The sequence below is a fragment of the Hyperolius riggenbachi genome, chromosome 10 (genome assembly GCF_040937935.1).
Source record: "Hyperolius riggenbachi isolate aHypRig1 chromosome 10, aHypRig1.pri, whole genome shotgun sequence".
In the NCBI taxonomy this organism is placed as follows: domain Eukaryota; kingdom Metazoa; phylum Chordata; class Amphibia; order Anura; family Hyperoliidae; genus Hyperolius; species Hyperolius riggenbachi.
Genome location: NC_090655.1, coordinates 237257404 through 237275487, shown reverse-complemented (window position 1 = coordinate 237275487; position 18084 = coordinate 237257404). Strand labels below are relative to the sequence as shown.

The 18084-nt window shown below is 44.1% G+C and overlaps 1 protein-coding gene across 2 annotated transcripts; it reads left to right on the top strand.

Moving 5' to 3' along the window:
• The first annotated feature begins 9906 nt into the window (after positions 1-9906).
• Positions 9907-17547, top strand: LOC137534959 (zinc finger protein 84-like). Of its 2 annotated transcripts, XM_068256701.1 has the most exons (7): positions 9907-9979; positions 11410-11518; positions 11630-11764; positions 13641-13818; positions 13938-14035; positions 14195-14375; positions 16395-17547. In XM_068256701.1, the coding sequence occupies exons 2-7, from the start codon at positions 11441-11443 to the stop codon at positions 17165-17167; spliced, it is 1443 nt and encodes a 480-aa protein (XP_068112802.1). In that variant the 5' UTR covers positions 9907-9979; positions 11410-11440; the 3' UTR covers positions 17168-17547. The 2 variants fall into 2 exon arrangements, with proteins under 2 accessions (XP_068112802.1, XP_068112803.1); XM_068256702.1 differs by lacking the exon at positions 11630-11764.
• Positions 17548-18084: the final 537 nt, after the last annotated feature.

Sequence of the window (18084 nt, the reverse complement as noted above, 5' to 3'; positions counted from 1 at the left end):
GACCAGGGCTTTCCGCAGTGATCGGTGCTGCGTGGGCTCTCCAGCCCGCAGCACCGATCAGGATTGAGCCTTGGTGATCAGACTTCCCCCCTTTTTTCCCCACTAGGGGGATGTCCTGCTGGGGGGGGTCTGATCGCCGCCAGCTGTTTGTGATCTGCGGGGGGGGGGGGGGCTCTTCAAAGCCCCCCTCCGCAGCGTTTTCTGCGCTCCCTCCTTCCCCTTACCTCCCTCTCCCTCCATGGGCTGCCTATTCGTCCTGCGCATTGAAGAATAGGCTTCAGCCTATCATATGCCGGCGATCCCCGGCCAATCAGAGGCCGGGGATCGCCGATCTACGTCACAATGCTGCTGCGCAGCAGCGCCGCCGGTTTTCTTCCCCGCCTGTTTACAGTTTGCTGGCGAGCCGCGATCGGCGGCTCTCCGGCTGTTCACGGAGACAGCCTCTGTAAACTGGCATGGAAAGGTTTCCATGCTACACCACTAATGACCCGCCGACGCCTATGGGCGTTAGGCGGTCGTTAAGTGGTTAAACAAGCATGCAGCAGATCTGGTGTTTCTGACTGAAGTTTGACTAGATTTGACACATGCTAGTTTCAGGTGTGTGATCCAGATACTGCTCTAGCCAAGGAGATCAGCAAGACAGCCAGGTAACTGGTATATTTAAGCAAACCATTCTATATATTATTTATTCATATATATATTTATTCATTACCATATTTTGCACCGTGTAAGACGCACTTTTTCTCCCCAAAAAATGGGGAGAAAAAGTCACTGCATCTTATATGGCAAAGGCAGGGAATCCCCGACTTACGATCGGCCGTCATTACAAACCCCCGACCCGCCGCAACATCGGGAATTCGCTGCATAGTCCCAGCCGCATGTCTGTTACTCTGGTGTGCCGCTCCCCGTGTTTTACATGTCCCCCCTTCTGTCACCTGTGTGGCTGCGTTGTCCAGCTCCGTATTCTGTATTTCCGCTCATTTGTAATGTCCCCCCTTCTATCCCGAGTGGCTGCTTTGATCCGGCCCCTAGTCGGTGTCTCCCCATGCGTGTTAAGTGTAGCGACAGCCAGCCTGTCTTACTGCATCCATGCTGCCCGGGGATTGCTGATGTCCTCACTTCTCTCTCTAGTGACCGGCGCTTGTGTAGATGACGTCATCGACATAAGCGCTGGACTAGTGGGAGAAGTGAGGGCGTCAGCGATCCCCGGACAGCATGGATGCAGTAAGACGCTTCCTGGCACTATATTTAACACGCATGAGGAGACACTGACTAGGGGCCGGATCGAAGCAGCGACACGCAATAGAAGGGGGGACATTACACATGAGCGGAGACAGACTAGGGACAGAGTGACCACACAGGCAACAGAAGGGGGGGGGGGCATGTAATACACAGGGAGACACAGACAAGGGCTGGACAGAGGCTACATAGGGGTCAGGAGAGGGGGGCAGCCACAGAAGAAGACGACACCTGGGGACAGAAGGGGACACAGGCTGGACAGAGCAGTCACACAGAGGGCAGAATGTAAGGACACCCAGCAACAGAAGGGGACACCTGGGGGGCAGAAGGGGATACACAGGGGATCAAAGAGGGCAGAAGGGGACACCATTATAAGATGCTCCTTGAATATGGACACACGAGGTTTAGTATATATTTTTTTCCCCTGTTTTTTTGCCTCTAAACCTGGGTGCGTCTTATATACCGGAGCGTCTTATACGGCGGCAAACACGGTATCTCATACGTTTATTTTCACTTCAGGTTTGCTTTAAAGGGAAATGAATATGGCAGCCTCCACATATCTCTCACTTCAGGGGTTCTATCAAAGGGGTGAGTATTCATATCATATATCAGTTCCTGAACATAGTCAAAAGCTGAATATGGCACTGCCAGTTTAAAGGGAACCGGAGGTGAGAGTGATATGGAAGCTGCCATATTTATTTCCTTTTAAACATTTCTGTTGTCAAAACCCTGGAACAAGCAAATGGCTAATACAGTAAAACCTGAGTCAGCTGAGTCACAGTACGTGATCTGCATATGCTTGTTCAGGGTCTATGGCTAAAAGTATTAGAGACACAGGTTCAGGAGGACAGCTGGGCAACTGGCATTGTTTAATAGGAAATAAATATGGCAGCCTCCATATCCCTCTCATCTTGGGTTCCCTTTAAAAGCCTAGTCAGGACTGAATCCTGCCTGCCCGTGGAAATTCAACCATCACATTTCCATAGCGAGTTAGAAATCTAGTACAGGCATAACTGCTCAGATAAGTCACATAATTATGACATGCTTCTGATGCCCACAATAACTGCCTCTAGCTGCACAGATGGCAGTCAGACACCATAGGAGTTACTCAGTAAGATGCTACATGGTTGCTTGAGGTCTCTGGGGCAATGCAGACTGCAGTGCGTCCAACAGATGTTGTCGGGTGAATGATGGTGGATCCAGTCTTCATACTTGTGAGATAATCCAAAATACACTTGCATCCAAATGCACACTCGGTTGAGGTCTAAGTGATTCAGAGGTGAGGGAAATAGCTGGAAGTGTTCTTGCTCTGTGAAACAATTGTGGTGGTATGATGTCACCTTGACCTGTTGAAAGATCCCATTGGCCTTAGGAAAGACTGTCAACATCATGTATTGGTGTACTTGATTGGTGAGTATGGAGAGATGCAGGGCTTGAACAAAATAATGGATACACCTTTAAAATCAACAAAATATATTTTAATATGGTGTAGGTCCACCTTTTGCGGCAATTACAGCCTCAGTTCTCAGAGGTATTGATTCATACAAATTGTGAATTGTTTCCAAAGGAATTTTAGCCCATTCTTCAGTTAAAACACCATCCAGTTCTATTAGAGACGATGGCGGTAGAAATCGACTTCTTACTTCTTACGACCATAAATGCTCAATAATGTTGAGGTCTGTGGATTGTGGTGGCCCGATGAGATGAGAGGGGCATTATCATCTTGAAAGATGGCATTCCCCTCCGGAAACAGTTCTTGAACCATAGGATGAACTTGGTCGCCCAAAATTCTTAAATAGTCTTGGCTGTTATCAGGGCCGGGCCGAGGCATAGGCTGGAGAGGCTCCAGCCTCAGGGCGCAGTGTAGGAGGGGGCGCACAATTCATTCAGCTGTCATTCCTAATTGTGTATGAAGCAGAAAGAAATAAGAAAAGGGGATACATAGCAGTGACTGCAAGCCAGATAACTAGATATTAAGGTGTTGGGGAGGTTGTGGGCCCTGTGGCCCTCTTAGTCTAATAGCAATCCGTGTGTGATAGCTGAGGTGGGAGGGATGGAGGGGCGCACATTGGTGTCTCAGCCTTGGGTGCTGGAGGACCTTGTCCCTGCTCTGGCTGTTATTAATTCTTCCATGAAGGGAAATCATTGGCCCGGCGGATTTCCAAGAAATAGCACCCCAGATCATCACAGAACCCCCGCCATGTTTTACGGTTGGGAGAAAGCAGTTTGGATGAGATGCTTCTTTTGGCTGTCTCCGAACGTACACTCGGCCGGAGGAAATAAGGTAATCGATTCTTCAGAGAAAATCACAATTTTCCACTGCTCGAGAGACCAATTCTTGTGGTTTCTACACCACTCTAAATGCTTTGAAACATTTGTCTTTGAGAGCAGAGGTTTTCTAATTGCAGTTCTTCCATGGAATCCAGATTTGGGCAGCACGGTGGCGTAGTGGTTAGCTCTCTCGCCTTGCAGCACTGGGTCCCAGCCAGGGCACTATCTGCAAAGAGTTTGTATGTTCTCTCCGTGTCTGCGTAGGTTTCCTCCGGGCACTCCGGTTTCTTCCCACATTCCAAAAACATACGATTAAGTTAATTGGCTTCCCCTAAAAAATTGGCCCTAGACTACAGTACTTACACTACATAATATAGACATATGGCAGTGGTAGGGATTAGATTGTGAGCTCCTTTGAGGGACAGTTAGTGACAAGATATATATATATACACACTGTACAACGCTGCGTAATATGTCGGCGCTATATAAATACTAAATAATAATAATAATAATTTGTGCAGCTCCCGACAGTTTTTGTGGAAACTGGGTTCTGTAGGTGTTCATTCAGCTCTGCAGTGATTTTAGGAGCCGTGGTCTTGCAAGCTTTTCTAACAATTTGATTTAGAGTCCGACGGTCTATCCCAGACAACTTCGATTTTCGGCCACAGCTGTGCTTTGTTGAGGACGTTTTTCCTTCTGTTTCAAAGGCAGTCATTACTTTTGAGACAGTACTTCTTGAAATGCCAAGCACTCAGGCAGTTTCTGTTACAGTAGCGCCTGCCATACGAGCACCAACGATTTGGCCTCTTTGAAAGTCTGAGAGATCTGCCATTTTTATAAATTATAACCAACTTTGGTTTAAATATCTGCCAAAAAAAACAATTATTTTAAATAAACATATCAAATAACAAAAATAATAAAAAAAAATAATAAACAAAAAAAATTAACCATATGTCAAGTTTTGATTGCTTAAAACATGTTCAAAGATGATGATGCCAAAATGTTAGGTGTTTCCATTATTTTGTCCAACCCCTGTATGTGTTCTAGTTGTGAGTGTCTTCCATAGGTATCAAGGGTGTTTGTTATTGGCCATTTATCACCTGACAGACCAACGTCTATCCATTAGATTGAACTCAAAATAGGACTAACCATAAATATGAAAACCATTGCCAGTACTCCTGTGCATCTTGTAGCCATTTTTGTGATGACTCCTTTTCATGGGCAGAGCTGAGTGCCCCAAAAATGCCACCCACAACATGCTTTGCTGCATAGTCATTTTGGAAACATCTGGAAGCGCCATGGTTGACTTGGACAGTGAGGTGCTCCACGGCCCACATTAACCTGTGCAGCCCACATGCACCTCTCACATCATTGGCTCATGCTGCCCCACTGTTACCACATCGGGTAGTCAAAAAGGTTCCATTCACCAAGGTGCACTTTAACCACAGCAGGCCATGAACAGATCACAGATGCCACCATTTCTGAAATACTGCCACCCTCGGCCCAACAGCTCTTTCAGTGACTGAAGTGAGAGGGATATGGAGGCTGCCATATTTGTTTCATTTTAAGCAATACCAGTTGTCTGGCTATCCTTCTGATCATCTGCCTTGAATACTTTTAAGCATAGCCCCTGAACAAGCATGCAGCAGATCAGGTGTTTCTGGCATATTGTCAGATCTGACAAGATTAGCTGCATGCTTGTTTCTGGTGTGATTCAGACACTACTGCAGCCAAATAGATCAGCAGGGCTGCAGGGTAAATGGTATTGTTTCAAAGGCGATAAATATAGCAGCCTCCATATCCTTATCACTACAGTTGTCCTTTAACACCAAACATGATTGGGTTGTGGGCGGCAACTAAGCCGCCAAGAGACACATTTTAAGCTCGATCATTATTAGCTAATTCAATGCAAATTCGATGCAGCTTATAACAGGCAAATCAAGTACATTTCCTGTTACTTTTGATTGGCCCAATTCCAAAATATCAGGCAGCATACAAATTGCAATTTTCTTTGAAATGGGATAAAACTCTGACATAACATTCAATAAAAATATGTTTTCCTACTTTGTATTACCCATACAGTTATCCTGTTTGCTTATGTGCACAGAGTAATATTGCCTGTTAACAAATTTCAAGTTCCCACAGTACAGTGTATCTGCTCTGAAAGCTGCCATTGCATTTCTTGCAGAGCTGCTGAATTTATATACTAAAATCTATCTAGTGATCACATCTCAGCTGCATACATACTAGAAGCAGATAAATCTCTGTTTCAGCACTTTCCTAATGTTTACTAATTGTAGCTGACAAAAAAATGTAAACAAAAGTTAGTGTTATCGCCTCTTCAATGGGGCAGGAAGCAAGAAGAAAGTGCTGTGTTAACTGTTTGAATGGTGTTCTTCTACTGGTGTTTTTTCTGGTAGTACCTTTTTTGCTGTAATGAATCTTTTAGAGCAAAGAAGAAATGCTGAATTTCATACCACTGTAAGTCTGCAGGCAAGTCAGCATCTCACTACTTTGCCACTAGTGTTGTGATCTGATTCAGGTCAAAGTTCGGCCAGAAACAGAATAAATCTGATATTGAGCAGCCAGGTTGGGATGCTTGGTGGGCCCTGCTATAATGCCCTGGTCGACCAATTGAGATAGTGTACAGAGTGTGTCAACTATCTTGGGGAGGTAGGGGTTTTATCGGATTCCTTCATCACTTGACATTTTTCCACACCTGGGCGCTATAGCAGACATGTGCCTTCCAGCATCCACTGTACAGTAGAAATGGAGCTAGTGAGAAAGATGGCGTTGCTGCTCAAGAGACAGCTAGAGGGGGTGATTTTTGTTTTGAGAAAACACTTTTGAGAAAACAGATCGTGTGCGCTGATGTGTACGCATCTCTCTCATCAGTCGTCTATTTACAATGTACGATAATTCAAATTCTTTCTGTTTTAAGAAAGCAAACTTTTGTTTTTCTGAGCATTTTAGTAAGGGGGCTTTTAGGACCATTGTAGCCTCAAACACATTTCAATGAGTTCTGGTTCACCATGAGCTTGCTGGTTAGTATATACCTATTTACAATGTACAGCACTGTACAGTACTGCGATCTAATGCAGTGTTGTACTGAGGACAGTACTGTCACTCGGCTGTCCCCCTGGGAGACACGGGAGCGATCAGCTCTCATCGGCTGATGCCTATGACAGCCGATCGCGGTGATTGGTTGGCGGAGGGAGGGATAAAAAAGAATAATTTGAAAAGGCATATTTATTTAAAAAAAAAAAAACATAAATAAATATACAAATAAATAAACATTGGGGGAGTGATCAGAGCCCACCAACAGAAAGCTCTGTTGGTGGTGGACAGAAAAGGGGGGGGGGGGGGGTAATCACTTGTGAGCTGAGTTGTACGGCCATGTAGTGAGCCCTAAAAGCTGCAGGGGCCTAAATTGTATAAAATAGCCTGGTCACTAGGGGGGTGTAAGCCTACGGTCCTCAAGTAGTTAAGCATTTAAAAACTGAAACAGTACCTAAAGGTTGGTTAAAAACCACTATCAAAATTATTTTGAATTTTTTTCTTGCTGGTGGGTTAAAAAGCATTTTATGACAAGGTATGAAAATGTCACCTAGGAAAAAACGCAGGAGAAAAAGTGATATATGGGCCAATGGCTTCAAACTGTGCTTAACCGAGATGGTTCAGCAATTCAGATGTCTGGGCGATGCCTTGAGGCTGCTGTACTTATGCTAGATTCCCTTGACTGGCACAGGAAACATGCAGTAATAATGGCAGAGAACCACCAAAGCATCTACTCCGTCTGCAATCGGATCCTTAGGTTGAGTTCTGGACACCTTCATCATGTTGTCTTCTGATGTGTCCCCATGGTCCCACGTCACACAGGCAACTTAGAGAATTTAGGTTTTCACTCTCAACCCCCAAAGTCTGATGCCAAGAAGTTCACTGAAGGACACTTCTCACATGGCCGGTTGGCTGTTGCTGCTGTGATATCACTCCAGAGCCAGGAACCTGCACAACATAACCATCCAGTAAAATACCAAGAGGTAAACAAGACCACCCATACAATACTGACCAATGCCCAGGGTCTACTCCTCAGTCCTCAACCACTGAGGCTTCTATGAAATTGAATCAGCAGGATGACTGGACCTCTAGGATTCCTTAAGGTAAGGAGAATGGGGAGAACAGAGGGAGGTTATGGAGAAGTGGAGAAGAGAGGAGCAATAGAAAATGGGTGAGAAGCAATGCTGGAAACAGACAAATGATGAAGGGACTAAAGGCTCATACACACATCAGACCATAGTCTTTGGAAAATGAAAGATCACAGACCAATTTTACCCCTTCCATGTAGTATGAGAGCCATACCTACACAGTCTATTCTATGGAGCTGAACTCCCCATCAGACAGAAATCTTTGCAAGATGCTGGACACAAAGATGCTGTACACATTCAACAGATCAGTATCTGCAAAAGATCTGTTCCTGCAAAATGCATTCATAGTCTATGATATCTGCAGATCCTCATACACACCTTGTTTAACAGACATTCATCATCTGCAGATCAGATCCACCAGGATGGATTTTCAGATCTGCAGATGATTGTCTGATCTGCAGATGAATGTCAGTTAAACAAGGTGTGTATGATGATCTGCAGATATCATAGACTATGAATGCAATTTGCAGGAACGGATCTGTTGCAAGAACAGATCTTTTGCAGATACTGATCTTTTGTGTCTGTACAGCATCTGTGTGTGCAGCATCTTGCAAAGATTTTTTTCTGATGGGGAGTTCAGCTCCATAGAAAAGACTGTGAAGGCAGAGCAGGGACAAGGTCCTCCAGCACCCAAGGCTGAGACACCAAAGTGCGCCCCTCCATCCCTCCCACCTCAGCTGTCACACACTGATTGCTATTAGACTAAGAGGGCCACAGGGCCCACAACCTCCCCAACACCTTAATATCTAGTTATCTGGCTTTCAGTCACTGTCATGTATCCCCTTTTCTTATTTCTTTCTGCTTAATACACAATTAGGAATGACAGCTGAATGAATTGTGCGCCCCCTCTTACACTGTGCCCTGAGGCTGGAGCCTCTCCAGCCTATGCCTCGGCCCGGCCCTGTGTGAAGGTATGGCTCTCATACTACATGAAGGGTGGTAAGATTGGTCTGTGATCTTTCATTTTCCAAAGACTATAGTCTGATGTGTGTATGAGCCTTAAGAGTTGCAAGAGAAAAATGGTTTGAAGCAAAGGGATGCACGGGAGGTATGTGGTATACAGGTGGTAAAGGAAAGGGAGAAGATGAGACTGGAGGAGGCATCAGCTGTTTTTCCTTTTCCCCAAGCTTTTCATTAGCTGCTAATTAACCAGACAAGTCACTTCAAACGTTTAACTCTAACCCACAAAGCTCTCCACTGTCCCTCCTTAATAGTCTCCAAAGAACCATCCAAACCACACAACTAGTGATGAGCATGAATTTCACATCGAGGTTCGCAATTAGAATGTGACATCGTAATGAAAATTTCAGGAAAAATCGTAATTCTGTTTGTAACCGTAATTATGAACCCTAATTTTGCATTTTCTCATAATTTTTCCGTAATTCTATGCCAACTTTTTCAGTTATTAGCAAAACCCCCATTGCATGTTATCTTTGCCCAAAATGCTACGTGTGTCAAATAAAATTTTTTCAAAAATACCTTGTAATTTTTGACAAAATCTATTTTTAAAATACAAAGAAAAAATGTTTCTTAAACTGTCATTGAGTATAAAAAACATTTTTCCTTTGCATTTAACTTGGGTCCACTATTCCCCTTAACATGCATAGCAATTTTGGTGACAGTGGCATGTATGGAGTCTCTGCAATTAATTGCTAAATTTGGCGTGAAATTTCTCTGATCGGAGAGCGATCTATTGGAAGCCCATATACCACAGGCAGATTCCTGATCGATTTCAGCATGAAATCTTTTGGGAATAGACCTGGTGATGTCACCCCTGGCCACATCCCCCAAATGTTTTATGTGACCCCCCCCCCCCCCGTCAGTGGCGTATCTAGTCAAGACAGCGCCCGTGGCAAATACTAAATTTGGGCCACACACTGGTCTGGTCGAAATTAGTTGAATTGTCGATCGGGCATGCTCTTTGAGGCTCTGATTTTAATCCGATAATTATTGAATCGGATAGTTAATCGGCCGCCAAGTAACATAGTTATTTGGGTTGAAAAAAGAAGTAAGTCCATCGAATTCAACCAGAAAATAGATAGACGACTATGACCACCTTCAGTGCTTCATTTCTCTTTACTTATGAATAGAGCTGTTACAACAATAGCAAATACAGGGCAGTGTAACGATGGCTGCATGACCTCTGTTTGCCACAAGATGGCAGTCTTATGCATGTTTTGATTGGGAGTCACGGGCGATTGGGAGTAGTAGGCGGAGATATATGAAGTAACGAGGAGGCTTTGCTGGGACTGGCTGCATAGGAGGTAAAGGAAGATGATTCTATCTCATTATTATTTATTTATATAAGAGCTCGTGCTGCGTATAGTTGTGCAGCACCTGAACCCCCCTCCCCGTGAGCAGCCACATCCCCCTTCCCTGTGCAGCCCAGTCTGTGGTCTGCAGTCCCCATCATGTAGGACCATTACGTTCTTTTCTTCTTGAGGCTCTTCTATGCTTAGCAGCCCCCTTTATGTGCTTCCAATGCAGTTTCCCATGTGCAGACCCCATTTTTCCCACGTATCGGCATCCTGCACCCCTGAAACCCGTATTTTTGTTATTATATAGTATTCACATAGCACCAACATCTTCCACAGCGCTGTACAGAGTATATAGTCTTGTCACTTAGCTGTCCCTCACAGGGGTTCACAATGTAATCCCTACCATAGTCATATGTCTATGTATGTATGTATTGTGTAGTGTATGTATTGTAGACTAAGGCCAATTTGGGGTAGCCAATTAACTTATCTGTATGTTTTTGGTATGTGGGAGGAAACCGAAGTGCCCAGATGAAACCCACACAGACACGGGGAGAACATACAAACTCCATGCAGATAGTACCCTGGCTGGGATTCGAACCGGGAACCCAGTGCTGCAAGGCGAATGTGCTACCTATTAAGCCACCATGTGGATCCTCTGGTACTTCATTGTTGGGGGAGAAGGGTTGTGCACTTATTCTGACTGTATGGATTGCAGAAGGAGGTGGATATAGCAGAAGCGATGGTGGCAGTGGAAATTGAGACAGAGTGATAAGTTATAGGGCGTAGATGTAGATTAGTGTTAGGAGTAGTAGGTGGGTGTAGGTTAGTATTAGGCTACACGTACAGTGAACACGGACAGGACAGACTGAGGTATACTAAGGTATTTAGTATAACCATGACTAGCTATAATGAAACAGGAGCTAAGATGTGTCTAGAGTGATATTCTAGGAGTAGTAGTACATATTGCTTGATAGACCTGCTGCCGTACTTGTGCAAGTAGCTGGAGGGACATGTTGGAATGAATCTTACATGTGACTTGAAAGATGAGCTTGTGTAGTGCATGTACTAGACGCAGTGATGGCTAACCTTGGCACTCCAGCTGTGGTGGAACTACAAGTCTCATAAGGCATTGCAATACTCTGACAGCTCTAAGCATAACTTGGGGAGGCAGAGGCATGATGGGATTTGTAGTTTTGTCACAGCTGGAGTGCCAAGGTTAGCCACCACTGTACTAGAGGAACATGCTGGGTTTTGTAACAGAAATGGTGATCTATGTAATAGATAGTAAAAATGGTCATCCCTGAAGATGTCATAAAGACTAAGGACAAGTGAACAGCTGAACTGACCACATTGATTGTGAGCTAGACGTATTGTGCAGTTGGCAACCTATACCATGCAGCAATCCAGCTAAATTTCAGTTCTTCATCTGTCTACAGGGAGATAAGCCTCAAGACCAAATAACTGAGAATGGAAGAAGACTGGAGTGACCTGACCGAGAGGATATTAAACTTCACCCTGGAGATCATCTACCTGCTGACAGGAGAGGTGAGCAGGATTCTGGGAGGTCACATGATGTCAATGTTATCTGAGATATGAGATTTGGTGGGAATTCTGGGTATGTCACATGACTCAACTTTTTTTTTTTCCAATATACAGGGTTTTCCTCCAGTGAAGTCTGGTGGTCACGTGACCATCATGGTACCCCCACGTCACTCTCTCATTCCCAAGAGAAACAACAAGCATAAGATTCTCAAAGTCGCCAACAAGATCATTGAGCTGCTGATGGGAAGGGTGAGCAGTCATGAGATACTATTCGGTAACAGACAGGAGGGTGACTGGCAGTTGGGTTGTTTTAGTTTCATAGAAGGTGTCATAAACTCTGTGTTACTCAGTAGATATAGAATAAAGGTGGTTTATGGATATTACCAGCACACCGCAGTTTTCACAATACGCATTTTATTGTGCCAGTTTCCACAGATGAATCCAACAATTGTTTCGGGGGCCATCCCTGCGTGGATTCATCTGTGGAAACTGGCACAATAAAGTGCGTATTATGAAAACTGTGGTGTGCTGGTAATATCCTTAAAGTGAACCTAAAGTCAGGAATAAAAAATGAGTTTAACTCACCTGGGGCTTCCCTCAGCCCCCTGAAGCTGATCGGTGCCCACGCTGACTCCATCAGATGCCCCTGGACCGGCCAGCGGCGACTTCCGGTTTCGCCGTCACCGGCCGACAGGCTGGGAACGCGAGTGATTCTTCGCATTCCCAGCCAGAATAGCGCCCCCTATGCTGCTATTGCAGCATAGGGAGGCCGCAATAGCAGAATAGGGGGCTGCCTATGCCACTTTACCAAGCACCCCAAATAACCGATGGTGTGCCAACTTCACCCTGTGACATACAATAAAGGTGGTCTATCTCTCTGAGGATGGTTGTAGCTGTGTGTATGGTACATCATTTATCACAACTACTCTTAACTGTTTCCACTACTGGTCTAAGGTTCTTTACACATCTGTTTATTCAATACTTTCAAGCCGTCTGTACAGTACTTTTGTCATGGTTCTATTGATCTCGGCACTGGTGAAAGATACAGGCAGTCTCAGGGCTTGGGGTCTAAGCAGGCATGGGTCTTCACCAGCACTCCCCACAAGTGATGATGATCCATCACCCCTAATGGGTGGCAGACTACTTTCCTGCCTGGTGGTCACCAGGTCATGACCCCTAGGACTACCCCACCAGAGACGAGAAGAACAGAAGGGTTACCTTGCTAATTGGGAAGAATATGTACTAAAGTACTATACTTGGCAAGGAAATGAGCAGCGCTACTTAAAAACAGATAAGTGCCTACCTGCAAGAGAGTGCAAGCCCCACTTGTGGGGTAAAATACACACCTAGCATACACATGACCTGTCTACCACTGAAGGATGTTGGTTTCCTGTAACAGCTTGCATGCAACTTGTTAAGTACTCGTCCCTCCCACTGCGGAGAAGTCATCCTCGATGGGAGGGGACCTAACACTAACTAAATCCTAACCTATGCATATGCATAGCCAAGTAAAATTGAAAATCGTACAAATGGTGGATCAGCGCATCACCAGGCCGCCTCCAAATGGCATCCAATCAGAGATGCGCTGAGCCCCCCCAGAAACTGCAAACGCACTTTGAACCCAAACAGAAGCTCTGCATATACACCAAAAGCAAGGCTGTTAAGTGGGAGCAGCTGACCAAAAATGAATTAAATTAGTACATGGCAAGGAAATGAGCAGCGCTACTTAAAACAGATAAGTGCTTACCTGCAAGAGAGTGCAAGCCCCACTTGTGGGGTAAAATACACACCTAGCATACACATGACCTGTCTACCACTGGAGGATGTTGGTTTCCTGTAACAGCTTGCATGCAACTTGTTAAGTACTCGTCCCTCCCACTGCGGAGAAGTCAGCCTCGATGGGAGGGGACCTAACACTAACTAAATCCTAACCTATGCATATGCATAGCCTGGTAAGATAGACAGGCAGACTGGCTTGTGTGGCAGGGCAGTCACACTTTCCATTCCTGTGTTAAGTTGTGTTCTGCTAAGTGGGAAAAGTTCTGCTGAATTACTTTATGTTCTATTACAAATCAACATCTTCACCAAATTGTGGATTACCGCTCTAAATGTCTTTGTTCTGCAGGAGGAGGGGGAGCATCTGGACAAACAGAAAGACCAGGACAAGAATATTACGATGGAAGATCATAAGTACTTTAAGGGAGAGATGCAAGATGTGTTACAGAGGGGGACATTTTTAGAAGGGAACAAGGACATCTACAAGGACATCATGACGGAGAATCAGCCACCCCTCACATCACCGGGTAAGAGGAGACTTTCATTTCTTGTGAAGGAGGGAGCTTTACGGAGGTTCCACCTAGCTCCCCCATCATCTTATAATCACATAGAGACAATGTATTCATTCAGTGTGTGTTTCCTACAGATGGATCCGGTAATAGAAACCCACCAGAAAAATGTCCAGGTCCTCTTTATTCCCGGGATTGTACACAGGGAGATCACCCGACCCCCCACCATTGTCAGGTACACAGAACAAAATTGAGGGACTACAATTCAAAAATGTCTCCACACTGTTTGAAGCCATATTTCCGTTTACAGTATCTAGTGTTTAATGTAGCCCCAATTTGTATTTCACTTTTTAAACTTTTTTTTTTTTTTACTTCTTAAATGTTGTTTGTTTAGGGGAATAGGAAACCAGAAGTTAAAAAGGAAGAAGAGAAATTTGTGATGCAGTCTACAGATGGTGAAATGTTAAAGATGATTGCTGTAGATGAGAGACGTGTAAAATGTGATCAGCAGTCTACGGAGGATGGTGAAGTGATAAGGATTAAGGTGGAGGAATCATCTCTCGATATTGGAACAGGTATGTGATAAACTGTAGATGCAAATGCTGAACTATACAGAGTAATCAACAATAATTATTTGGTCTTTTGCATTTATAAAATTGATAGTCACAGGTTATTTAATGATTTATGTGCTGCACCTAGCCATTTGTGGATCATCGGTCTTGTAGTAATATAAGATGTAGTAGTTGAAGAGTATTGTAAACAGTTGTGTGCTAGACATGAAACTTTTGTTCTGTTCTCTCTGGAGCTCTCTGCCCTCAGATGAGGAGATGCTGTACACCATATGAAAGGTCCATCTCCATTCCTCAGTATAACATCATGGTACCAACAAATGAGAAGGAGATACTGTACACCATATGAAAGGCCCATCTCCATTCCTCAGTGTAACATCATAGTACCAACAAATGAGGAGGAGATACTGTACACCATATGAAAGGTCCATCTCCATTCCTCGGTATAACATTATAGTATCAATAAATGAGGTGGCGATACCGTACACCATATGAAAGGCCCATCTCCATTCCTCAGTGTAACATCATAGCACCAACACATGAGGAGGAGATACTGTACACCATATGAAAGGTCCATCTCCATTCCTCGGTATAACATTATAGTACTAACAAATAAGGGGGAGATACTGTACACCATATAAAAGGTCCATCTCCATTCTTCAGTATAACATCATAGTACCAACAAATGAGGAGGAGATACTGTACACCATATGTAAGGTCCATCTCCATTCTTCAGTATAACATCATAGTACCAACAAATGAGGACGAGACGCTGTACACCATAAGAAAGACCCATCTCCCTTCCTCAGTATAACATCATAGCACCAACAAATGAGGGGGAGATACTGTACACCATATGAAAGGTCCATCTCCATTCCTCAGTATAACATCATAGTACCAACAAATGAGGAGGAGATACTGTACACCATATGAAAGGTCCATCTCCATTCCTCAGTATAACATCATAGTACCAACAAATGAGGAGGAGATACTGTACACCATATGAAAGGCCCATCTCCATTCCTCAGTATTACGTCATAGTATCAATAAATGAGGTGGCGATACCGTGCACCATATGAAAGACTCATCTCCATTCCTCAGTATAACATCATAGTACCAACAAATGAGTAAATTCTGTACACTATAGGAAGGTCCATCTTCATTCCTCAGTATAACAACATCATAGTACCAACAAATGATGAGGAGATACTGTACACCATATGCAAGGCCCATCTCCATTCCTCAGTATAACATCATAGCACCAACAAACAAATGAGGAGGTGATACTGTACACCATATGAGAGCCCCATCTTCATTCCTCAGTTTAACATCATAGTACCAACAAATGAGGAGGAGATGCTGTACACCATATGCAAGGTCCATCTCCATTCCTCAGTATAACATCATAGCACCAACAAACAAATGAGGAGGTGATACTGTACACCATATGAGAGCCCCATCTCCATTCCTCAGTATAACATCATAGTACCAACAAATGAGGAGGAGATGCTGTACACCATATGAAAGGCCCATCTACATTCCTCAGTATAACATCATAGCACCAACAAATGAGGAGGAGATACTGTACATCATATGAAAGGCCCATCTCCATTACTCAGTATAACATCATAGCACCAACAAATGAGGAGGAGATACTGTACACCATATGAAAGGCCCATCTCCATTCCTCAGTATAACATCATAGTACCAACAAATGAGGAGGAGATACTGTACACCATATGAAAGGCCCATCTCCATTCCTCAGTATAACATCATAGCACCAACAAATGAGGGGGAGATAATTGTTCATCATATGAAAGCTTCAGCTATTTTCCTCAAACCAACAGCGATAACCACATTTCCTTAACTAAAGTGCCATAGCTGCCTTTTTTTTTAGCAGGTTAAGTAATTTTCATTATTCTCACGATGTTCTATGTAAGATCTGATGAGCCACCATTTACGAGAGTTGCATATGAGTAGAATATCACCAAACATACTCTTAATGCTAAATTTTCTTCCCAACAGATGGACGGTATGTCAGGAAAACCTCGGAGAGACCTCTTATTCCAGCTCCAGGTGATTCTGTAGAAGACAAGAACTTCACTCAATGCTCTCCCATTATTGGAATCACCCATTCCAGAGGTTACACAGCAGGAGGAACACATCCTTCTAATTTGGAGGACTCTTCACCTTTGTTAGGTGGTGCCATACATAGAAACAAAGCTGTATCTTCTGGATTGACTGAAAGTGTTGCCTGTAGACCATTGGTTGATGAAGATCGCTCATTACGGGAGACTGTATTTTCATGTACAGAATGTGGGAAAAGCTACCAAAGAAAATCTGAGTTCATTGTACATCTAAGACTTCACACGGGGGAGCGTCCTTTTTCTTGTTCAGTGTGCGGGAAAGGTTTCCTAAGGAAAGCCCACCTTCTCGTACATCATAAAATTCACTCAGGGGAGCGGCCTTTTTCATGTACAGAGTGTGGGAAAAGTTTCAGTCAGAGGGGACACCTTTTCACCCACCAGAAGATACACCGAGGCGAGCGTCCCTTTTCATGTTCAGAGTGTGGGAAATGCTTCACCGAGAAGGGGAACCTGATTAAACACCAGAGGCGACACACGGGCGAGCGTCCTTTTTTGTGTTCGCAGTGTGGGAAATGTTTCAGTCAGAAAGGAGCTCTTCTTAAGCACCAGCAGACCCACTCAAGCCCACTTACCTATCCTTGTTCAGTATGTGGGAAATGCTTCAAAATTAAAGGCAATCTGGTGCTGCATCAGAAGAAGTATGGCTGCTGATATCTGGGAAGAACATACAGTGACATTTCATATTGGCAGCTATTCTGTCCTTAGTACTGTTGTCAAATAAAGACAGGGGGAGTTTTGTCCTGCCTTTCTATGTGGAGACTGGTGAGTGGAGTCACATCTTTTTGTGTTATTTAGGAATGAATTCTTTCAGCTCTCGGCATTAAAGTGTACCTGAGGCGACGTGAGATTATGAGATAGACATTTGTATGTACAGTGCCAAGCATACAAATAACTAGGCTGTGTTCCTTTTCTTCTTTTCTGCCTGAAAGCGTTAAACATTCAGGTATGCAAGTGACAGATTCTCTCAAGCTGGAACCTAGCCGGACTATAGCGTAAACCTTACCGATAAGGAATTACAGCCATAAAACTCTTGCCTGGAAGAGAACGGGCTCTGAGTGCAGGGGCTGGATTAAAAAAGGTCAATACTTCAGATATTTTGGCTTAGAGCTCTCTCTAAGTGTGTGAAAGACTGTGTCATTCAGCTGAGACACTACAACTTTAAACCTATGGCTTTAGCTGTTGCACAAAAAACAAAATTGTGGAATTGTAAAAATAGTCATTTTTAGGAGTAGGAGGGTAGATATAATTATTTTTCATATCAGTTTACGCTCACCTTGGGTTTCTTTTAGGCCCTTTTCACACATATCGTGTTATATAGCGTCGCAGTGGCCATTAGTCTCAGTGAGACATGGCACACTACCTGCAGTGCGAGGTGATGCAGTGGAAGTGGTCACAGCGATGCTCGGCCAATGCAAACTCTGCAGTGCATTGCCGCACAGTACATGCTGTACCATGCAGCAGGCATTTGCATGGAACTCTATAATAGATTGATATGGTAACAGTGTGGCACGCATGTGTCGATCGGAGGAAAACAGGGAAGCACTTCCTGTCAAGCAGGAAGCTTGTCA

What these genes read in the sequence shown, in the direction of transcription:
- LOC137534959 (XM_068256701.1), top strand. Translation starts at nt 11,441, where the DNA reads ATGGAAGAAGACTGGAGTGACCTGACCGAGAGGATATTAAACTTCACC. An exon ending in TTGAGCTGCTGATGGGAAGG is followed by an intron (nt 11,765 to 13,640) that starts GTGAGCAGTCAT and finishes TTTGTTCTGCAG; the next exon opens with GAGGAGGGGGAGCATCTGGA. An exon ending in GCCACCCCTCACATCACCGG is followed by an intron (nt 13,819 to 13,937) that starts GTAAGAGGAGAC and finishes TGTTTCCTACAG; the next exon opens with ATGGATCCGGTAATAGAAAC.